Genomic DNA, 23,015 nt, shown 5'->3' with positions numbered 1-23,015 from the left:
TTTAACACAAGTGAGAGATACGTCAAAATAATCTGAAGCAAAAATGAAGGGAATTAAATGATCTTTCCAACAGCACCTTCGATTTTACGATCGGACTTTTTTTATGCCTTATAGAGAGCAAAAACTGCAAATAGGTCCGATTTAGACCACTCTCCCCTCTACTAATAACTCTATATAATTTTATATAGAATTCTAATTTAACATTATAATCTTATAATATTATTGTAATTTCAATATATTAAATATCTGTTTCTTAATCATTTTATATATTTTTTGGTCCAATTCTTATAAATATTAGTATTTTAATAGTATTATAAATATACTACTGTTAATACGAAATACTATAAGCATCAAAAGTAATGGTCTCTGTCGGAAAATCCACTCAACAACTCTTTGCGCGGCAGCGCAAGGAGGCGTTGCGTCTTCTGAAGAAATCCGGAAGTTTGGCAAATCGTTCAGCTTCCGTTTTACCACGTGGATTCGACTGTCGGCACATTTCTCCGACGACGAATCAACCACCCTCGTACAGGAGCTGCTTTTACGCATAAGGGACGACACGACGAAGCCGAAGGATGGAAGCGCGCGAGGGGGTGACGGGATAGCGAAATAAGAATAAGAAAGGATATCGCCCGGTTTTTCTCTTCCTTTTCATTCTTTCTCGATAAGGCGAGTCAAGAGAGAAAAAGACAAAAAGCGGGCGAGAAAGAGACGGAGATGGAGGAGGAGGAGAGGAAAGAGGGTTCTCCTGAAGCATTGATCGTTTCTGAATTCCGAGTAGATGGCAACCCCCGGGCGGTTCTTCACCCTCCGGCCTTTCTCCCTCGGAGCCTCAATATACGTACTCGTCTTTCGTACGTTACTGCGGCGAAAGAGGAAGAGCAAAAATATGAAAACGCCAGGAAGACGAGGCAAGCAATCGTGAGAGAAGGAGAGAGGAAAAGAAAAAGAGAGAGAGAGAGAGAAAGAGAGAGAAATAGGAAAGGTACGCTCTTTAAAACGGTTCTCGGTTCGTTCAAAACAGATAGAACTCCGCTTTTGATCCCGCTTTCACTTCGTTGACGACAGCTTGTACGGTTCTTATTCAATTAATTCTTATCTCTCACGCGACAGACGATGCGATTTTTTATTTACTAATAGTCGGGGAAAAGTTCATGGCAAAATAACAATATTAACCTTTGTAAGATTAATAAACTGCATGATATAAACTAGCTTTTTCTCTTCCCCGCGAAACTGTGCTTGAATAAAAATTGTCCGAGATTCCACTACCCTCCGTGTTATGGAATTACACAAAAAATGAGCTATAGCAGTATTTAATCTGTAAATCATCAAAAACAATCTTCATTTGTTATAGCAAATTTAAAAAATACTTAAACCCATCTTACAATTTTCTGCAAAAGAATAACACTCTTCCATGAGCTATCGAAACGTTTTCTTCACGTCGCAATAATTTTGCACATCCTCTTACGCGCACGACTCACTCCGAGCTGCCGAACCTCGTAGTTCCTCGCAAACGTTCTTATGCCTTTACCGGTTTCTTCCTGTTTCCTGAAGTATCGAATACTCCTCCACCGCTGTCTCCACCGTCGTCGTTGTCGTCGTTTCCACTTCTGCGGCACCGTGGAAAACGCTGAAGATACGCGTTATTTCAGGCAGACGGGGCGCCTCTTTCTTCCATCTCTTTTTCTCTCCGCTTCTTTCTCCTATAGCAGCGGCTGGATCTCGAAGAAGGCGAGCGGAACAGCCGCCGTCGCCGCCCGGCTTTTACAGCTATCTATCGAAGCATTTCGTACGTGGACTGGATACGTGGTAGATTTTCCAGGGTCCTCCGCTTGGCCCGGTTGTGCCACCGCGTTGCGACTACGAATTCTTCGGAACGAGACTCTCTCCGTTAACGTCTCTCCACCGAGGTGGACCGAACGCGAAATGTGCTAGCCACCCGCTTCTGTTTGAAGAGAGAATTTCACAGTCGAATACGCTTGATGTAAGACGCCTAGTCCACGTTCGACTATCTCACGAGCCTCACGAAGAAAACTGCCCTTCTGTAAAAGTCTTCGACCAGTCACTACCGACGGCTAAGGTGATCTTAAAGTCGCGTCGCGTAGCGACGGCTCGGGATCGAGGCACAATGGTTAAAGAATCTCAAACAGTAGTCTTATTTTATACACAGTATTTTGTTGCTCAAGACTGATTATCCTCTCAGACATTCACGAATTCCAAAGTTTTAATATCCTTATAGGGTAAACTCGGGTATTATGGCCATACGGAAAAGATGACCATAGGCTATAATTTCTCCAATAATTGATAAATAGTGCATTTTTATAGTCATTCTTAAAGATAATCAATATTTACAGTAGTTCATGTGAGAGTACACTATTCAAAATAACAATATTATAAATATTATCTAATATTTTTTCTTTCGACTATCTGCAAAGTTTTGCACGTGTCTGCTAAAAACTGTTATAATGTCGAATAAATTACAGTTAAGCTGCCATAATCAACATTACATACACAATAAAGGTATATAAATTGCAATGTGACCTATAATTAATACTTTTATTTTCATTATTTATTTATAAATACTATAGCTATCTTTCCGTTATAGTTAGCGTAAGATGGCTCACTTTTTCCGTGGTAAGTTGGCCAATGCAATCTGACGCAATCGACATCTGTCGAATAAAGATTGCGTTAGTATAGATGTTATCAGCGCTTTCATCTAATGTACGATAAAGACAGAACAATGAATAAGGCGCATGAACATCCAAAACTTAACTCTCAGCATCGTTCTGTAAGACAAAAGTCGACTGCAGCTTATCACAGCTCGTGATATTAACTTTAAATAATTATTATGAATAATATGTAATAAAAGTAAGTATTAGGATTTTTCTCTTTGATTTAATTATAATTGCAATAAATATCGCGACATTCGTGAGTGTTGTGAGGTTAGAATCTTGTCGTTTAATTGCCCGACATGGCATGAAGCGTACGAAGTATTTTATTCTTTATATTTCGGTGAATAACAAGGACAAATAAGGATATGTTTTCACTGAGCGCGTCACGCGTCGCGATTATGAGCTCACAATGAAAAAAGTAGATTGGATTCAATGCATCCATTGCAAACGGTGGCTACATGAAACGTGTACATCATTTGTTGATGTTTGTCAAATGTGTGGCAAAATCATTTCAAAAACTAAGCAATAGATATGCAAACAATGTTTTTTTTTTAAATTATAGAATTTGTTTGGTTTTCTAACAAAATAAATCTTTGTTAGATTTTTTTAACACAAAACATATATGGTCAACTATTCCATAATATTATATCATAGCCATCTTTTCCTTAAAAATCAGATAAGATGGCTAATGCATACTTTGTAATATTTTGATAAAATTAAAGTTCTGTTAAGTATTTTCTCTTTAAGTTCGATAGTATTTGTTACTTTAAGCTTCAGTGAAAGTAATATCCCAAACATTGTTAAAAAGTAACAAGAATAAATATATGTTTTTTGCATTTTAAAAAACTATGGCCATCATACCCGAGTTTACCCTCCACGAATCTTGAATCTCGTTTCTTTCCTGGTCCGCGAATGTGTGTGGAGAAACTCTCGCGCTTATATTTATCTATTCTCCAATAAAAGGAAGTGCCACTGAGACGGCATTAAAGCCAGGAGCTCATTAACGCAGCGAAAGAAAAGAACGAGCGGCCCGACGACCCTAGCCATTGTCACGACGTGAAGCTATTGCTATGGGAATTTCATGGATTCTCCGCGGCCGTCGCGAATAATGTCCCGATCGTTCCACTGATTTAACACCGGAGAGTGGCAAAGGAGAAGAGGGAGGACCGAGAGGAGGACCGACGAAGCGCGATTGGATATTCTCTCTAAACGGCGAGACTTGACCGCACTTTAGATTCTGCCGCCAAGTTTTCACGAGTCCTTCGTGAAACTATTTGTTCTCGACATTCTGCGCCGCTGAAACTGTTGCAAAACACTTGCGAAAGTATCTCTTCGATTTGAGTTACGGAGGTTAAATCACATGTAATTTAAAATAAGATAAGCATATGTAATTCAAAATAAGATAAGATAAGAAATAGTGATTTTATATGAAATGGAAAAGTATCCGCGCCTTACAGAATAAAACGTACGATTAAAATTAAATTAACATACTTGATTCTGGAAACAGAAATTACAAGATATATGAAGGTTTTTAAAGAAAAGTTTTGTGAAACTAAAAATAATTTTTAAAAGCGTATGTGAATTTTTTTTAAAAAGTTTATTTTCGTGAGGAAACTGATTTATTCTTTTACTGATAAATTCTCATTTCACATTTTCCAGAAATTACAAAATTACAGGGATTACGAGATATATTTTTAAAAAAAGTTGTGTAATTAAAAAAAAAATTTTAAAGGTATATACGGATTTTTTTTAAAAAGTTCATTTTCGAGGAAACTTTATTTTTCTATTGACAAATTCTCATTTCACATTTTTCAGCTTCTATTGACAAATTCGCGTTTCACATATTTATTTACTTGCTTCTCGTTTGAGTCGGCGAGAAGCAAGTAAATAAACATGTACGATAAAACGCGTGAAGATGCGATTGAGGAAAGTATTCTCTAATGCCTTCCGCAGATATCTCCGAGATATCTTAAGCCATTAGAGATCCTCTCGCATTACTCATCGTTCTTTCGCGCTCGCGCGCGTATGCATTATTCCGTCCTAACTATGTAGCCCCGACGGGGAAACAAAAAACTGTCATATAAACCGCGCCCTCTCTCCTGCTGCCGAGGGTGACGGCGAGAAAATGGAGACGGTGTGAAAAGCTACCGCGACGACGACGATGACGACTACGACAACGTCGACGACGACGACGACGACGACGACGACGACGACGACGTCGCCGACATCGGCGACGGCATCGGCGGGCGTCGCTTTTGTCCGTCCCCGGAACGAGCTCACGCAGGCATGACGTTAATCGACGAGACGAGCTTCGGAAGCGTTTGAGAGGGTAAACGCGGTTAAGCCAGCGTTGGAAATTCCTTCACGTTTCACCGTCTTCTTGACTTACGGCGAATTTGCTAATCGGCGTATGATCGTAAATGTCATGTCACGTAAAAATGCAGTCGTTCGCTTTTCTGCGCTAATGCCCTAGATTTTTCTAAAATAATATTACATGTACTTGTGTGGGCATGCAAAAAATCAAGAAAGAGATAGATAAAAAGTATTAGGGGAGACCGGGGTCAGTAAACTATAGGGGTAAGTAAAATAATCGAGGCTACGTTATAAACAAATCGCACCAGATACGCGTAAACTCGTCTGAGCACGCAGCAGCGACTGCCGCTCAGTCTGCTGTAACATCTCGTTCCTAACACATCTATGATAGAAGTTACGCTACAATTTAAAAAAATCGTACACCTAAGTAAACATTTTTATTCTTAAAGTTTTTGTTTTACAATTGTATATAATTGTCTGAGATATTTTATTTCCATTTAGGTAGTAAGCATAGTTCTTACTTAATAAAGTCCAACAGATTTTTTTTGTTTATCTGGTTTTGTTATCGTATACTATTAATGTTTTTAAAAAATGAACGGATGGGGCTAATAGGCTAACCACAATACGGGGCTATATGATTAATTTAGTGACGACTCTGATAGTATCTACTCCCAAACTTCTTGAAATGAAATCTCACTCTAAAAGAGTGAAAATACAGTCAGTTTTGAAAAAGAGTGAAAATGTTTCACTTCTTGTAAAAGAGTGGCAATATTTCATTCCTTTAAAGAGATTTACCTCAGTGGTAAATATTATAAGTTTAGTTTCCTTATGTCCAATCTCGATAAAACTATAGGCTCATTCGACGTGTTTTTGCACGAAAAGAACGAATTTAACAAAAAGAAGCATTGTTCTGCTTTGTGAATCGAAATATTAATCGTTAAAGTTTGTTAAGTCAGAAAATCTGTCATTCACTACGCCCTGGTAAAAAAGTTGATAAAGAACGATAGAAAAATCCTATCGTTTCCAATATGAAATTTGGTTCGTAAACTCACTAATTTGAATCAGATCTTATAGGAATCTTGTATAAATCTTACAAAATCCGATAAAACACGATAGGATTCATATCCGATCAATCGTGATGCTCGCGAGGCCAACGATAGACAATATACATAAACATGTATAAATATTCATAAACATATATAATTATATATGAAACATATCCATATATATTCATACATCCTTCTTTCTTTTGTAAAATTATTTTTAAGTGTAATAGAAGTAGTAATAATAATGTGAAAATATTAAGAATAATTAAAAGGATAATTTTGTGAACATGCGTGTGGGTACTCTAAATGCATAAAGGGTAACTTATCGTATTATGTTTGTTATAACTGTAATTCGGATAACGATTTGGATTAGATAAATTGTCATTTAGTACAAAGTTATATATTTTTTATAATAAATATGTTTGTGTTTAAAATACATTTTTATAAAATTTTTGTTATTATGTAGCCAAAAATGTACCTTAAAATATTTATTAATCTTCATTTTAATAATGTTAATCAAATTACCCCATACCATCAGTCATCTTACCCCGATCCCGGGGCTAGTTAAATCAGATGGAATGCATTAGAAAAATGCACTTTTTTCATAGTAATTATCAGTTTTCCCTTATTATTAAAATATTATTAGATAGTCAAATGTATGTAGTAACTGGTGTAGAATTTATTTTTTCGATAAGTCTCTTAATTTCGTCTATAAAAATTCGAAACTAAAAAATGAGTCTACTATTCCCGGTCTCTCCTACATAGTGTAGAAAATTGATAATCTGTGCACGAACGTGGCATTACAATCATCAAGTGAAATAGAAATCTCAATTCTTTGAACACAATACGATTATTCGTCAGTTAAAACTCCTGTTCACTCTCACCATTACTATCTCAAATTAACATCAGAAGCGAGAAAATTCACAATAAAACAGGATACAGATCTGAAAACAATTTTGTTGTATCATCAAAATAATTATACTCAAATAGGTTACTAGAGTGTCAAAACTTTTCGCAGTACCGTTCATCATGTTTAAGATTCCTATGTAATTATTTTGATGGTCTAACAGCATTATTTTCGGATCTCCATCTAGCTAAATTTTTAGATACTTTAATAAAATCATTCTTTTTCTGAAGGAAAGTACTTTTTTTTATCGAATAGCTTGCATCAGAAATAAGAAGGAATATCGCGCTAAATAAATATTTTGACAGCTCACAGCGGCTAGTCCAAGCATGTACCCATGGGTACACGAGCAACTGTCGACCTAATTTTCCCCTAAATGTTTCCGGAGATTACATCGGTTCACCATTGTGCGCCGCGGATGGCAAAAGGATCTCTCAATGGAACCCCATAAGCCTCTCGGTAAAACGGATACCTGATTTATATTGGTTCATCAGTGACGTACGCGATTATAGCGCATAGCTTTTATAATAATTTCGTTACACATCGAATCCGTTTCCCCCATTCACAAAATATACAGTATACGAAGAAACGCTTTTTTACGTGTCGCAAAATTCGCAGAGGATACGAATTTAAAGCATTCTCGACGCGTTTCCGGGATTGTTTACTTCTTTACGACGAAACTCTGTCTATGTGTCAGTTTCTACGGAAAAGTCAAAAACATTATTCCTTCGCTGCACCGCGAATGAGGAAAATGGCAGACGAGGGTGTAAAATGGAGAAAAATCATTAGCAAAACGCAGCGCGTTATCCACCGCGTGATAATGACGTCATTTGGCATACTAGCAGCATTTTCATCTGATTCCTCCACAAGTTCATTTCTGCATACACTGTATTAGAATTTATTCGATGTGGATCTCCTTCTCTTCCTGTGTCTTTTTTCATCCTTTTCCTTCATCTCTCTCCAACGTCCTCAAACGTACTTTATATGCCGCCGAAGACCTCTTTTTTTCCTTTTTTTTCATCCGAAAAGGACTCGAGAGGCATGCCACTCCAGACTGAAGCACAGAACCGTCCTCCCTCGCACACAATAATAACGATTCCACCCGCACACCTGCTCTGTCCTGACTGCCGGACCAATCTTTGAACATGGCCCGACCCACATTCTCATTTTCATAACAAGGCCAAATAAGTCGCACCTGCGATTCCCTCGAATCTAATTGTTATACTCTTCATCATTCCTCTTCTGTATCGACATTTTGCGCGTATTACGATCAGATTGTCATGGAAAATATTGAGCCGTCTCCAAATATTTTCCCACATAGCGATTGCCCGCTACACGAATATATACTCCTCCTATAGATATTAATGATCAAGTTTATTTGTATCAGCGACAAAATTGAATGTGAATCCATGTAGAGAGGTTTTTCTATTCCTGTATATAATAAATATTCAATGTTCGAACGTATTTCTCTGCAAATATTAATGATCTACTTTTTAAATATATGAAATGCTTTCTAGAATTAAAATTTTCCATGTAGATGGAAACATTAGCATAGGAGACTTATTACGGTACTTAAAACGAGGTGAAAATTACAAAAGTGAGCAAATTCACTAGGTGTTAACCAATAAATATAAATATTCTAGTAAATTCGCGCTCACTCGTTTTTATTTCACGTTGTTTTTAAAACCACGTAACAATCTATTAGTTGTTCGTACGGACATGAACGGTGAAAATTTGTTTTCGAGGTACCGACGCGTTGAATGTAGTTCGTGATTTAATAGTGTATTCCGTGCCCCATTTGCATCGGACGTAGATCCCCGTGTAGATCGACGGCGCTGCCGCATTATTCCCACAGCTGATCATTCCGATACGTAGATCTAATTATGTCACAATCCCCATGGGCATCGCACTCCCATGGGAACAAGCGGTGCGCGACCACAATGCCAACCAACCAGCCGATGTCATTGTGCACTTTGTACGATTGTGCTGTAGTACGCCTCTGTTAAAGGGGCCTTCACGGCGCCTTATTTCCTGGTGGCACATGTACGTCGACCCTCGGCCTACGTCTACGTTCCTCTGGCCAGACCCTTCCTGCATTTTTCGGTAATAACCGTCGAAAAAACGGGGGGCTCCCGCGGACGGCACGACGAGGATTCGAAAATCTCCCTTGTGCATCGATCGCGATTAAGCTTCCTCTCTTTTTTTTTTCTCCTCAAAATCGCCGGCCGCGCGGATTACACGACCGAACACATGTTCCTCGATATTGTTGCCGCGAGTTCGCTTATTTAACGGAAATATTGATGACCGGTGTTTCCGAGTTTCTTCAAATTCCCCCGATTGGAGGATAAGCGAGACGGATGTTAGATTAAAAAGAAAAATACAGCAATTGGGTCGAAAAACGAACTTCTATGCAAAAAATATGAAGTCTATTCTAAAAGTAGAAATTTCAATAAAATAAGTAGATCTGAAATTAAATCAAGATCTTTATTTTTCATTCATATTTTGAAGGGAACATTAATCTCTCGTGATTTCTCAAAACAAACAAATCTAGTATATACAGGTGTCTGATAATTATCGTGTCATTTTTCATAGTGATTATATATGAAAACTAACTCATTTCATCGGGCTTCAATTTTTCATATAATTAGAGTGGGGTTCTTTTATACATAAAAATAAAAACTATTTATTATACAAGACTTATATTCAACAAAATGCTCGAACACATCGTAACTTATTTTCAATGTAGATTCATCATTGAAGACTAAAATCCGTGACGAATCCACTGTATCCTCTGCTTGCAAGTATAGAAAAGTAGAAAAGTTTCTCAATAATTAATGAAAAATTAATTAATAGCAATCTGCGAATCAAACATACGTCCACGTGATTTGGCAAGGAAAGATACCCAGCGTTACGTATTATTTGTTGTTTACATCTCTCCTTAATTATCGAAAAACTCGCAAAACAGTAAACGACTTTTCTATTCAATTAAATTCGCTGTACCAGCCTACGAAAGATGATACAATAATTATCAGACACCTTCCAATATCATTCATTCATTACATTACATAACTTTTCTAAAGATTACACATTAAATATTGAGAAATCTTCAGTCTACAAATCTCAATCTCCAATGCATAGTCTGATACGGGCTTAACCAATGATAAATATTGATTTATATAATATTAGAAAACAAAGTTATATATATAATTTATAAAGACATATATCTAAATCACGTATTTAAAATCTCACATGTGTAGAAAAAGAAATTTTTATCATATTTTGCATGATAAAATCATAAGAATACATTCGCATCTTTCCTTTTCGTCATCCTTCCTATCGTGAAAGGATTACGAGTTCATTGCTGTTGATGACATATTGAGATACTGGATGTATACAGAGATGATTTACTCGCCGGACACGCGCGCAAGGGGACGGCTACGGTAGTACCGGAGAGTTGCCCGCGGACCAGTCTGGGCCTCTTGGTACACCGCGCTCGCAGAGGGAAACAGCGGCTCTGACAGACTCGTTGGCGCGGAATAACGCGTTTACGAGGCTCTTTGTCCATCCCCCGCCCCCGCCGCCACCGCACCGCACCGATCCCCGATCTGTTCCCCGATCTGTTTCCCAACCTTACCGGTATATAGTTGGCCTCCAGGTAATTGGATAATTCGATCCGGAAAGAGGAACCCTCCACTTGCCAGGAAACGCTCACCTTTCCGGGGCAGAACAGCGCCTCGACTCGCCGCGGGGTATCAAATCGTTCGCTTGTCGAACAACACGCTCAGTATAAGTCGTTCGTTATAATGACGCTCTATTTTTTTATTTGTATATATAATTGAGGCACTTTTTATTAACTGAGTAACTAATTTTGTTTTTGCTAATTGAAATTAAAGTGCCTACGTTTTGGCGAAAATATGTTGATGCAATTAACAGATTTTATATTTTATTAATTATTATTACCATCCGTCCGGGAATTGTACGTTCAATTTATTCGGTATTAACGAGTATTTGCCACCTCGTAAATAGACACCTACGACTAATCGCCAAGTCGAAATCTCGTTAGCATTTTAAAGGATGTGAGTGCAGACTAAGTGTCACGGCACAAAATCATCGACGATCCCTTGACCTGGAACAAGATCCTACATCTGTCCCCAGAATCGATCTTTCCCCTTCGATACAAATCGGTGATCGAGGATGAATCGAGTTGTCAATGGATGGCCATTAATAACGCTAATAACTGTCGGGAGCGCATTTTTTCAGAAAAAAAGGTCGTGCCGACAACGAAGAGAGAAAGAGAAAATAAGAATGAGAGAGGCAGAAAGAGAAAGAAAGGGAGGAAAAAAGTGAAAAGGGGAATAGAAAGAGAAGTCGCTGCAGGTCAAAGCACGCGGCAGATTGGCTGCAAACAACGACACAACAAATACTCGAGTCCTCATTGTACATCTATGCTCCTCGCGCGGGACACGGTATCTGTGCTGTTCGCGATACTCCCTGGCTACGGAAAAACGGGCCGCACCCCGCTAAGGTAAGGGTCCTCATTTTGAAAACATGTCCGCAACAATGAGGCCATTATGACGATCGTAGCCAGTCGCATTCATATGGCGCTCCCGCATTTCCCTCTGCTCTCTCGCGGTTTCCTCCTCCTCTACCTGACGGTCAGTTGTGCTGTAGACTGACCCTCGTCATGTCGTCTGTGGCGTCTCAATACGATGCGACGAGCGAGAGACGAGCATGAAGAATGAGCAAGAGAAAGAGAGAAAGAAATCGGGACAGGAGTTCTATCGTCGGACGATTTCACCGACAAAATAGACGCTGTCGCGTACGATGATGCATACGACTTTTCGCATTGTGCGAACAGCGTTATGGCAAAGCGCAGGCAGCCAATTCTAGGCAACTTGTTGGTACTTCACGGAGTAACCCACTGTATCGATGAGATGCCATAAATTAGCTCAAGAGTGTATCATTGACACCGTAAAGTTCACGGAGGACTTCATCGAACGTTCCTATCCATTCTTACGTTCACTCTTTTGATTTGTTTGTGTGTGTATGTGTGTATCTACGATTAATGAATATATCTTACGATTGAATTTCTTTTCATATTTTACAGTTTAAATTTCTAGAGTGAAAATCAAATACCATGAGCTAGACATTACAATTAGAAACGCGTTTTATATTTTATATTTATTCAAGAAAGTACTGTTTATTGAATCACGAAAAAAATTGATTTTAGAGAAATAGATACGTAAAAAATTATAAGGTACCTGAGCCGAATAAGGCCCACCTAATTTAGTTTATTTTTTTTTAATTCTATTTATGGGGATATTGAAATAAACTAAGTGAGAATCAAATCTTCATTTCATTCACTCCCAAAAATAAAATATATTATTTATATATATAGAATACATGTAAATAAACGAAAAAAAAATTTTATTAAACTCTGACATTGGGCTTTATTATATGCATATGAATATAATAAGGCCCAAATAAAAAATAAATTAAAAATAACTAAGAAAGTAAACATTTTCTTTCTAAATCAGTTTTAAAATTAACTGAAACTGAATTATTAATCATAGAAAGAAAATTTCTTAGGACTTACTCTACTCTACAAATATTATAATTATCTTTAATTTTGTTCCTAATTAACTCTTCAATCTTTGAAAATTTTTAGCAATTTGAATGCAATTTTCGCTTCTTAAAAGATAGTAGCATTGAAAATCGTTATTCTCTGGTGTAAACTCCACACATAACAAAAAAATAATAATAACAATAATAAAAATCACATAAAATATTAAATAAAAACCTTATTTAATAAGTACATGTTTAAAAAAATATACTTATATTTATCTCAAAAAAATTATTTATTAGTTATTTTTCATAGTTAGGAAGTTGAATAATATTATAATGAATTATAATAAATTATGAAACATTGTATACTGGTAAATTTTGCAGCGAATTGTTATAAAAATGGCTCATATTAGCCTCATACATACAAGTTTTTGTTGTGTTAAACACGGATTGCTATCGATTTCAATTCTTTAATCCTTTTTTATCTACTTCCTATGACACATCTTTTAAGCATATAGTGCAGGCGTAAAGCGAGTTTTAAAGTAATAAATTTAAAAGTGGGCCTTATTTAGTGCCTGGGCCTTATTCGACTCAGGTACCTTATTACATGACATATTACTTAATAAACTATTGAATAACGATTAATTATCGAAATAGCAACAAAGCTCATCCTAACATTCTGCATCAATTTAATTCTGTTGCAAGAGAACTAGGTCTATAATACAGGGGGATTAAGATTGACAAGCTGTATAAATAGTCTCTAAATTGACGTAGAATGACACTCCGATGTGATCTAGCATTCCATTTCTTCATCCTCTTGAGGGATCACTCTCGATGGTGCCGAAACATCATGCCGAGCGCGAAACACTCGAGCCCAAGTGGGCATCCCTCGACACCTTCATCGCCAAAGTTGTGGAGCCTGAAACGGTTTGAAGGGTGTCCCGCGCTACCTCCTCATCCCCCCTCCCCGTTTATTCATTCCCCGGAAACGCATTTCTGCAAAGATGATTGAGATATCTTGGCGAGCACGATCATTGACAACGCTTTAGGTTGAACCGATTTTAACTGTCGCCCGAAAGCGTTTGCCATCACACTTTGAAGAACACTATATCGACCGCACGATAGACTGCCGCTTGTTCTCAACTCCGCAACTTCTGCGGAACTCGATACAATGATGCACAATGACCCGCGACAATGGTCGACGAAGGAGCTTGCGGACCGACGAATGGTGTTTCCACGTCGAACCAAATTCGATCGATCCGTGTCATTGATATACAAATTGTCGCGCTAAATGGATGGGAAACGTTCCAAATTTGACTTTTGAACTATTGTAGTGTAAGTCTCAAAAGTACTCAACACTCGCCTCTATATATTGAGCTTGTTAGATCCAGGTTTCTTCCACCATGGTTAGATCTAAATTGAGAAATTCTATATGGAACACGTTTTTTACTTTACGTACTTTTATTTATACGCGATGGAAAGATCGATTCTTAAGCTTTTAGTTTTAGTACTATTAGAAACTTTAATCAAAGTAGAATATACCTTTTATATTTCCTTTATGACAAAGAAAAGGACGGTTATAGAATGGGTGAGGAATATATACTATAACATCTTGTATAGTTTGCACTGCATTCTGGGCAACCATCAAAACTTTATTTCTTCACAGACTGCTTATAGGGACCTTACACGTTCAATAATACTGTCAGTACCAACAAATGCTGACAATATTATTGATCGCATGTGGTTAATATTGATGGATTGATGTAAAATATTGACAGTGAGCTAGATTTCTTTATTTTCGAACATCAGTATCCCCTACAGCGATTCTCAACAAATCCGGATTACCGTCAATAATATTGTCAGTATTCGTTGATACTGACAGTATTATTGACTGTGTAAGGTAATATATAAAATTCGTAATATATAAAAAATTGAGCTGAAATATTGTCAATAGTACTAATTGTATAAGATTGCAAAAATACTGATGATTCGTACTGTCAATATTAATGATTCAGTAATATTGATCAGTATTTTATTAATCGTGTGAGATTTGCATTAAATGTTATAACATGGCCACTGATCTTTAGTATTTACTGCCTTGTGATAAAAGCTGCATTTCAAGTTTTGCAGGTAGCAGATAGTTTTATAGATCTTGTAACTTAATTCAGTCTAACTTAAAAGCCTTGAATATTACTTTCAAATGGATATAATTGAGCTAAATTTAGCTAACGAAATGTTTGCATGTATACTAATTGATAGTATTCTACTCCTATTCCATAACCACAACCTTTTTTACCCCTCTTCAATTTTTTTATAAATTATGTTCGTTCTATACGTATATCGTAAAACTATCTGTACATAATTAGTAATCTCTGTGACTAACAATCATGTATAATTAAAAGTAGTTATGTCACAGAAATATCTACTGTGTTACATTAATAAAAACAAAATGATATTTCGCGTTTTTTTTCTCTCTTTTTTCTCTATTACTAACATTATACATATATTAAATAACTTATAATAAATTTATTAAGAAATACTTACTATCATAAAAAATACAATTTATTTTATATTGTAATATAACAATTTTATGTAAATATCCCCTTAGGAATTTAATAAAGGAAATCAGAGATTATTTTAAGTGTGTTATAAAATGAAGATCATCATAACGTTAATACGAGATGTAAAAAAAAGATGTGATGAAGCAATGACCCAAGATTTGAATGAGTCAGGATCAAATCAAAATAGAATAGTGAATACTTTATTCTGTTATAAGAAATCAGGACAGAACAAGTCTCGCGTAGGAGAAGCCGGCAACCTCCGGCGAGCTAGTAATTGATTACGTCACGATGCCGAGAGAAGAGAATCACCCCGCTGGAGAACAAGAAAGAAAAGGAGAGGCCGGCTATATAAGTCGAACGGGGTGGAAGAAGTCGGACGGATGATGAATGTGCTGTCTGAGCCGTCGCGTCAGCGAGGCTCTGTTGCCCGTTTGTAAACGAGCTTCCTCATTTTTTCGCGGCTACGCGCGCTGCCAAAAGTATCAAACTGTCTGCGCGCATTTGAAAACACTTCGCTCATCGATCCTCGATTAGCAAAACTCACTGACCATTCGCGATTAGATTTTCTAACATACTTCTTTTTTTCATACACGTCGTAGAGTATATAATCGTAAAATATATTACTAGATTTATACTACTTATACGCGTTAATATGTATGCATGAGATGTCTTTTCAGAAACAGCTGCGTATTGTACATTATATGTAATGAGTTACTGGCGCTGAGTTTGATAGCACAGAACAAATGCGTCCTTGACCCATTCGCCATAGATTCTGTACATACACTACATAATAAAATAGTGTAGTAGATACACATTTTCAAAGTGATTGCCATCTACTTCTACATGTTATAGACATAGGCAAGGATCAACGTCGTTTTTGACAAACGTAACGCAAATCTTCAATGTTTTTTTATGTAAAAATCTACTTTGATATTTTGAAAGTGCTAAACGAAAAAATGATTTATAAACATTATTAATTATTTACTATAAAACAAACTTTACCGTTCCCCTAGTATTATCTGTGGTATTTTAAACTATGATTTATATACACTGATAGCAAAAAATTTAGTAATTTAAATGAGTACTAGAAATATGTGTACTATCTAATAACAACGTCCCTTCAGAGATCTATAGAAACGGTCCGGAAAAATTCCACGCGCGATCGATGATGCATCACGGAAAAGGGTGTTAGGGCTAGAAAGTGAGAAGGGATCAAGGGACGACTAATGAAGTCCTAATAAACGGCGCCGAAGCTCAGACGGGCGCGGCACCCTTCCAACTTGATATTTAATACAAACGTTACAATATCAAAACACGTCCTCTAGGCTCCAAATGCCCACTCGAGCGCACCCCTTGGTCGCGCGCGCGGTTAATACAGGCTGCCTAAAGGTGTAAGTATCGCGCACCCCTGCCGTTGTACCGGCTATAATACGAACGAGCACACACGCATATCCCTTCAGAATCCGCGGACAGAGACGACGAGGAGCTAACTGTAATTCCCTGGTGTTCTCGTGCTCGTATACACAATGGCCGGGTGGACGACGCGGAGAGAGATAGGGGGGAGGCGAGAGAAAGCAGAAACTAGCTCTCTAAAGACGTGCCAGTTATTTGCGCGAGTTATTATCGCTCGTTAAGAGTCGGCATTCGAGAAGCGCGTTTAACAATTTGCTCACCACCCCCTTAGCCGGTGCTATGCGGCGTAGTGCGGCGCTCGCCCTCCTTTTCAGACTCCATTTGTTTCTTTAATTCACTGCTCCGCTTTTTATCCGCCGATTTGTGAGCTCTGCGTGGTATTATCAGCGGATTCCTCCCAACTGAGCGAGAATTTCATCGCTTTCACCGTTTCCACATTCCTTATATCCGTTTTACGCGGATCTAATAGAGAAACAATCTAATAGCGAAACAAATGGTAACGTACTTATGTATAAACTTTATTAATTCGCGAATAATAGGTTTGTTTTCTGTGGCTGAACTGGTGTACGCTTTTGAAACTTAAAATGAGATAGGTATAATATGTTTGACATTTGGCGAAAGCGAGAAAGAGAGTTCTAGTGTAGTCTAGTGCAGAAATAAAAAAACAGGCCTTATATTGGATTGGAATATAAGATTTGTTTTTATTCCTGCATTAGACTGCACTAGAACTCTCTTTCTCGCTTTCTTCAAACATACGAGTATATTTAGCTCACTTTAAGTTCCAAAAGTGTATAGTCGGGATCTAAAAGGTTGCAACACTTTTTTTAATGGGTTTCAGAATGCAACCGACTCACCGAGCAATTGGTCCTTATTTATGGATCTATGAATAAAAACCAATCGCTCGATAAGCAAGTTGTATTCCGAATCCCATAAAAAAAAAAGTGTTGCAACCTTTTAGACCCTGACTATGTGGTTAACACTAGTTCAGCCACAACAAAACAGATCTATATCGGTAGCAAATTTGGTCACTTACATTACACTACATTAGTGCATACTAAAAGCTACACTGAAAAAAAAGATTGACTGCTGCAGCAAATTAAATGGTTAAATATGACATAGCATTTTTAATTGGTTGCAGCAGCCAATTTTTGGTTGTATTAGCCTATCGAAATCCTATACTGAGATTGCGGATAGGCTAACGCAATAAAAAATTAAGTGTTGCAGCCAATTAAAAATGCTATGCCATATTTTACCATCTAATTTGCAGCAGTCAATCTTTTTTTTCCGTGTACTACACATGAAATTAACAAAGTTACATGTAAAAGCATGTGAATATTTTAAACGATTGAATACCCTAAGTACATCGTCATGTTATTTAACAGAGTATACATGTATTATTCCAGTGTCAAAATTGATTATATTATGCCACTGCATTTGGTACTTTATGTAGAGCAGCTTTTAATGTGCACTGATCCAGTATATTATAGTGCGAGTGGCCGAATTTATTATTAGTATACGTATAATACACACATAATACGCGCGCGCACGTGTGTGTATTACGTGTGTATATTACATATATTACGCATGTGGAGAGTAGATTCTCTTTCGAACAAGGAAAGGCCCATTTATGACGGGCGCGCATAGATAGACGCGAGAAATGGCTCGCGATTCTCGCGCCAGGCCCATTTTCGAAAGTCAATCGACCGTAAGCCCCCTTTTCGTCGATCGCACACGCTCGTAAATCTTCCTTGTAACCCTCCGAGTGTGTGTCGCTCGACGCGTCGAATTAGCGTCGATGAGAAATTTTTGACAACCGACGTTGCTTTCCCTAACGTATATACCTTCTCCTCGCGATCGAGAGCTACATCCACGCTTGAAATATACTTCATTCTATTTGATAGTCTCCATCAATGCTTTTATCGTCAGATATAATCAACGGTTTTTCCTGTTCCGTACTTGTCAGAAGATTCAACAAAAGTTTTACATGTAAAAACAGTTCTGTACATTATTATATTCAGATACATAAGATAAAAAAATGTCCTCTGCGCAAGATAAAAGAAAACACTTTTTACAGTTTCTAATAAGTAATTAGACTTGATATAACACACACACATGATTTAAGTAATAATTAAAAAGTTATAGCTTTAGATGTCGGATGCTTACTTTGAAAATTTTTTTTTTTTAAATCATTAATTACTATAAATAGATACTAACTTAAATTAAAATTCAAGAAAATATATTTTCTCAGATAAATTATGTATGTTATATTATATGTCTATAACATTTATGTTACCTTATACCTATTTCCTTAATATCTATTTCTTGCGTTTTATTTCCAAATTTTACCTTTTCCTTGAAGACGACAGAGTTTCTATTCGAGAAAAATTAAGGCGTGGCGCTCCACTCTAAATGTCACCTTCGATACGGCATTCGCGCTCGGCGGTCGCGGGAATATAAAATATCTGCGCAAGAGAACACACCGTTCTGGCGTTCCTCTCGAGTATCCCGCACCGACGTGTGTGCCTGCCTTGTCACTGACACAATGAGTCGAAGATTATCTACGATGGGATTCGCTGACGTTACGACGTTCGTGGCCAACCCCCTGTACTCGTCCTCCGCCTCCCCATCGCTCTCCCTTCGCCAAGTCTGGAAAGAAAGAAAGAAAGAGCTCACCCGCGGTCTTCTCCTCTCTTCTTGGGTTTCCGGGGTAAGTCCGCGGACGAGAGGAGGGAAAATACATGATCTATGGTGACAGCGGTATTGTTCGCCGAAATGCGAAAAAGTCTCCGGAGGCGGTGGAGCGTTTGAATTTTCCACACCCCTTACGCAAACGTCGTGCTCGTAGAAAGAGAAAGAATCAGGGAAAAGGAAGAGAACGAAAAAAAAAAAACAATAATTCAGAAGAAAGACAATTTGTTGTTATCGTAACTTGTTGCTAGCTGCAATCTGTTGCATCGTAATTTGTTGTTACCCAGTTCTCGAAACTGTTAAGCGAAAAATAACCGAACAACTTTTGTCGTTTGCAGGACACAGCGGGGTAAACCAGCTGGGAGGTGTCTTCGTCGGCGGTCGGCCACTTCCGGACTCAACACGGCAAAAGATCGTCGAGCTTGCACATTCGGGCGCACGACCATGTGACATCTCCAGGATACTACAGGTCAGCAACGGCTGTGTCTCCAAGATCCTCGGCAGGTTGGTTGCAATATTGCTTGCTCCGTTTGGTGCCGCGTTCTTAATCACTGTACATCTTAAATGACGTCTAAAATGAGATTTTAAAGCGTAAAATTCGGCATAAAATTTACACTGAGAAAAATGTTCCAGTTGATAAAAAGAACCAACCAAAATGCCATTGTAGGTGGACCTCTTTGTTGATTTAACTAGAAGAAATTGACTAATCACAGTTGAATGTGAGGAGAATAATCGATTATGATTAATTTTTTTACGACTTTAAGACTTAAAGTGAAATTTATGCTTTAAAATTTCATTGTAGACGTCACTTTAAGTAAGTTAAGCAATTATGTCATCAAGTAACTTGTTTCAAATCTTGCAGCTTTGTATGAAATATGAACCTGCATGTCGGTTTGTTTTGCGTTATAAATCTAATAGATGTAGCTTTTATAAATTTCAATTAATAGATTAATAGATAGAAAATTAAAAGAACATTATGCAAAATTACAACCGAATCTGAGTCAAGAGCTAAGAGATAGGTATAAGTGAGTCCAGTCAAACATTTGACTATTCAGCATCTGTTGCATGAGAGGCAATCAAGGTATATTGTTCAATATCAGCTTTGCATCTATTATTCGACTATATTTAGGCCATCATAACATGCTTAAAGAAATAGACGTATAATAAATAGACGTTTCATTTTTAATAGCGACCTGAGCGTTTCCACGTATTCCTACCGCATTGTACCGCAAATTATTATTGTTGTAGGTACTATGAGACCGGATCTATAAGGCCCAGAGCCATAGGCGGCAGCAAACCGCGCGTGGCAACGGCAGAAGTCGTCAGTAAGATCTCGCTCTACAAAAGTGAGTGCCCGTCCATCTTCGCGTGGGAGATTCGAGATCGCTTGTTACAGGAAGGAGTGTGCACGAACGACAACATCCCGAGCGTAAGTACGACCTACATTCCATCTAATTATTTCTTTTACCGTCATCGAATAAGAAATCAGAAATTATAGTGGCCAGTAGACGATAATTCTATTATTATTGGAGAAAAAACAGAATTATATAAAGTAATAATATAACTGAAGATATTTGTCTGCATTGGTCCTAAATACTTAAGTTGGCTCATAATTATTACGCAAGAATAACAAAAATTAAAAGAATGTATATTTTTTTCTTTATAAACAAAATTTAAAAATTTAATTCAATTTAAAAATGAAAGATTAGTTTCTGTCTTTAAAACTATTTTACTGTCAAAATTTCTTTTTACTAAATCTACGGAAAGGGTAATAAACTTGGTGCGAAATGTGTTTTAATTTAATAAAAGCGCCACGTCACTTTTTATATCAGCCGCGAATACCGGAGACAGTAAATGAAGATTAAGTAGCAAAGGTTCGCTAAACATCAGATCTTGGTTAACCCACAGTTAAAGTTCATGGGTGTTAACCGATTACAATCTAACGAAAATGACAGAAGTTTTCGTGGAGGAATCGGTGCCGCGCGGCAGCGACGGCGGCGGTGGTGGCGGCGACAACAATACAAAGCGCGTCGCAAAACAGCCGTAATGGAGCCTGACTTTCGGCTCGGCGGGTGGAGGTTGTAAACGCGCAGGCGTATTGTCAACGGGGGCTTTGTCTACTCACACAAAACAAGACCGCATTTACATAGATAGCGCGAGTCGCGGTATGGGGGGATGGAAATCAGTTTTCTGTGGGGTGGCGGCTGGTTGTACCGAGGATGTTTATGCGAGCCGATGGACTCGGGTGGGCGCGCGCGACCAGGACGACGTACAAACTCCTCCCCTTGTCGCGGCGCGGCCGATGTTGTTAACACGAGGCGGTTAATCGCGCAAACGAATGACGGACGATTTGGCGTTAACCGGTTCCGCCCCGATGAGCCGTTGCTCCCCCAACACGAATCGTTCTTCCGGTCTCGTGATCGCACTCCACGTGGGCCGATAGAACGCGTATCATTAAAATTAGAGACCCTCTAATAAGAGTCTGAACACGAGAAAGTGACTTTTCATTGATCCGCCATGTTTTAAATATTTCTGAGAGAGAAAAAGAAAGAGAGATATAGATAAGAAAAAGATAGAACGGAGTGAGAAAGAGAAAAAAAAATAAGAAATGTATGTCTCTCTTTCTTTCTCGCAGATTTTTGTTAAAACTACTATCTTACATACAAAACTGCGGTTCGTGTCTGAACTCTTATTAGAGGGTCTCTAATTAAAGTATCATGCCTCTGATCAGCTATAACATGGACAGCAAATGATTGATAACATTCTTCTCTTTTGACAATATTTTCAGAACATCATAATAGTTTAAATAGATTGTTTTTGCGCATAACTCGAGTTGTTAATTTTTATTAAGCGAATAAATTAAGATAAAGACAGATGAAATGAGGTAAATTCATGGAAAATTGGATGAAAGATAAAGTTTCTTTATCCAATTGCATCTCTAAGATTCAACTCATTGATTTTTAATCATTTATAGTTTAAAATTTTATTATCTATAACTGAATATCTTTATTAAGAAAGTAAGTTCACACACAAAAGTAATCGAATTTCTTAGATTTCTATTACCACTACTTTCAAGAGATTTAGGTCATATTGTCATATATAATGACTAGCGGAAACACGTACGTTTGATAACAGTTGAAAAAGCATTCAGAGACCGAAAAGAATACCAATTCCTGCAGAATCAATTAAGAGATTGCTCGAAGATGGGCGACACGCGGATCAAAAGGAAATTCCCTGACATCTCTTTCTCTCTCTCTTTTTTCCATTTTTCTTCCTTCGACCTGGAAGATCTTCATGTACACCCCTCGCACGTTCGGCGTTCTCGACGGTGCGGCGGGGTTGGTTCTTCCCGTATACGGCACGGTACCGCCGTTGCCATGGATATTTGCATGCGTCCAATAAACGGTGGCTAAGGGGCTCTCGACTCGCTTAGGGTAAAAAGTGAAAGAGGGTCGCTAAATTCTCTCTCTCCCACGTCACCCTGCGCCATCTCTCCTCGTCTGCTGCCGCGCGTCTCCTTCGTTCTCGTCTCGTCTTCCCTTCTCGAAGCTGGCTGACTTGCTCCCTCGCGCCTTCGTAATAGCTGCGCCGAGGTGTACACGAGTCACCCTCGCAGAAAGACTACGAAAGAAAGTCTCTGGTTGGAGGGTAAGGAGGACAGAAAGGATGACGGTAGAATCGAGAGAGCATTCTTATCGACGCGAGAAAAAAATGTCAAAGGTTCGCTCTTACCCGTGAAAGAAAGCCGTCGAGAGTTCATCCGCAGCTTTTTCTGTGTAGCACGCCTCCCCCTTCCCGAAAATTTTAGTATCCACATCGATGAAGATAGAGTAAAGCGATTCGTGTGAAACAATTC

At 38.0% G+C, this 23,015-nt stretch overlaps 1 protein-coding gene across 4 annotated transcripts in view; it reads left to right on the top strand.

Moving 5' to 3' along the window:
- The window catches only part of LOC108723600 (paired box protein Pax-6), a 128,238-nt gene that overhangs the window by 44,653 nt on the left and 60,570 nt on the right, over window positions 1-23,015 (top strand). For all 4 annotated transcript variants that reach the window (XR_001936656.1, XM_018449466.1, XM_018449465.1 and 1 more), the window contains 2 exons: window positions 19,498-19,663; window positions 20,408-20,588. Coding sequence is in view for 3 of the 4 variants with exons in the window: in XM_018449466.1 (XP_018304968.1) it covers window positions 19,498-19,663; window positions 20,408-20,588 (347 nt within the window). In the remaining variant the exon portion in view is untranslated. The remainder of the gene's footprint in view (window positions 1-19,497; window positions 19,664-20,407; window positions 20,589-23,015) is intronic.

Source organism: Mycetomoellerius zeteki, unplaced genomic scaffold, assembly GCF_001594055.1.
Source record: "Mycetomoellerius zeteki isolate Tzet28-1 unplaced genomic scaffold, Tzet1.0 scaffold245, whole genome shotgun sequence".
NCBI lineage: Eukaryota > Metazoa > Arthropoda > Insecta > Hymenoptera > Formicidae > Mycetomoellerius > Mycetomoellerius zeteki.
Note: the sequence above shows the minus strand (reverse complement) of the source record. Positions and strands in the feature narration are given on the sequence as shown.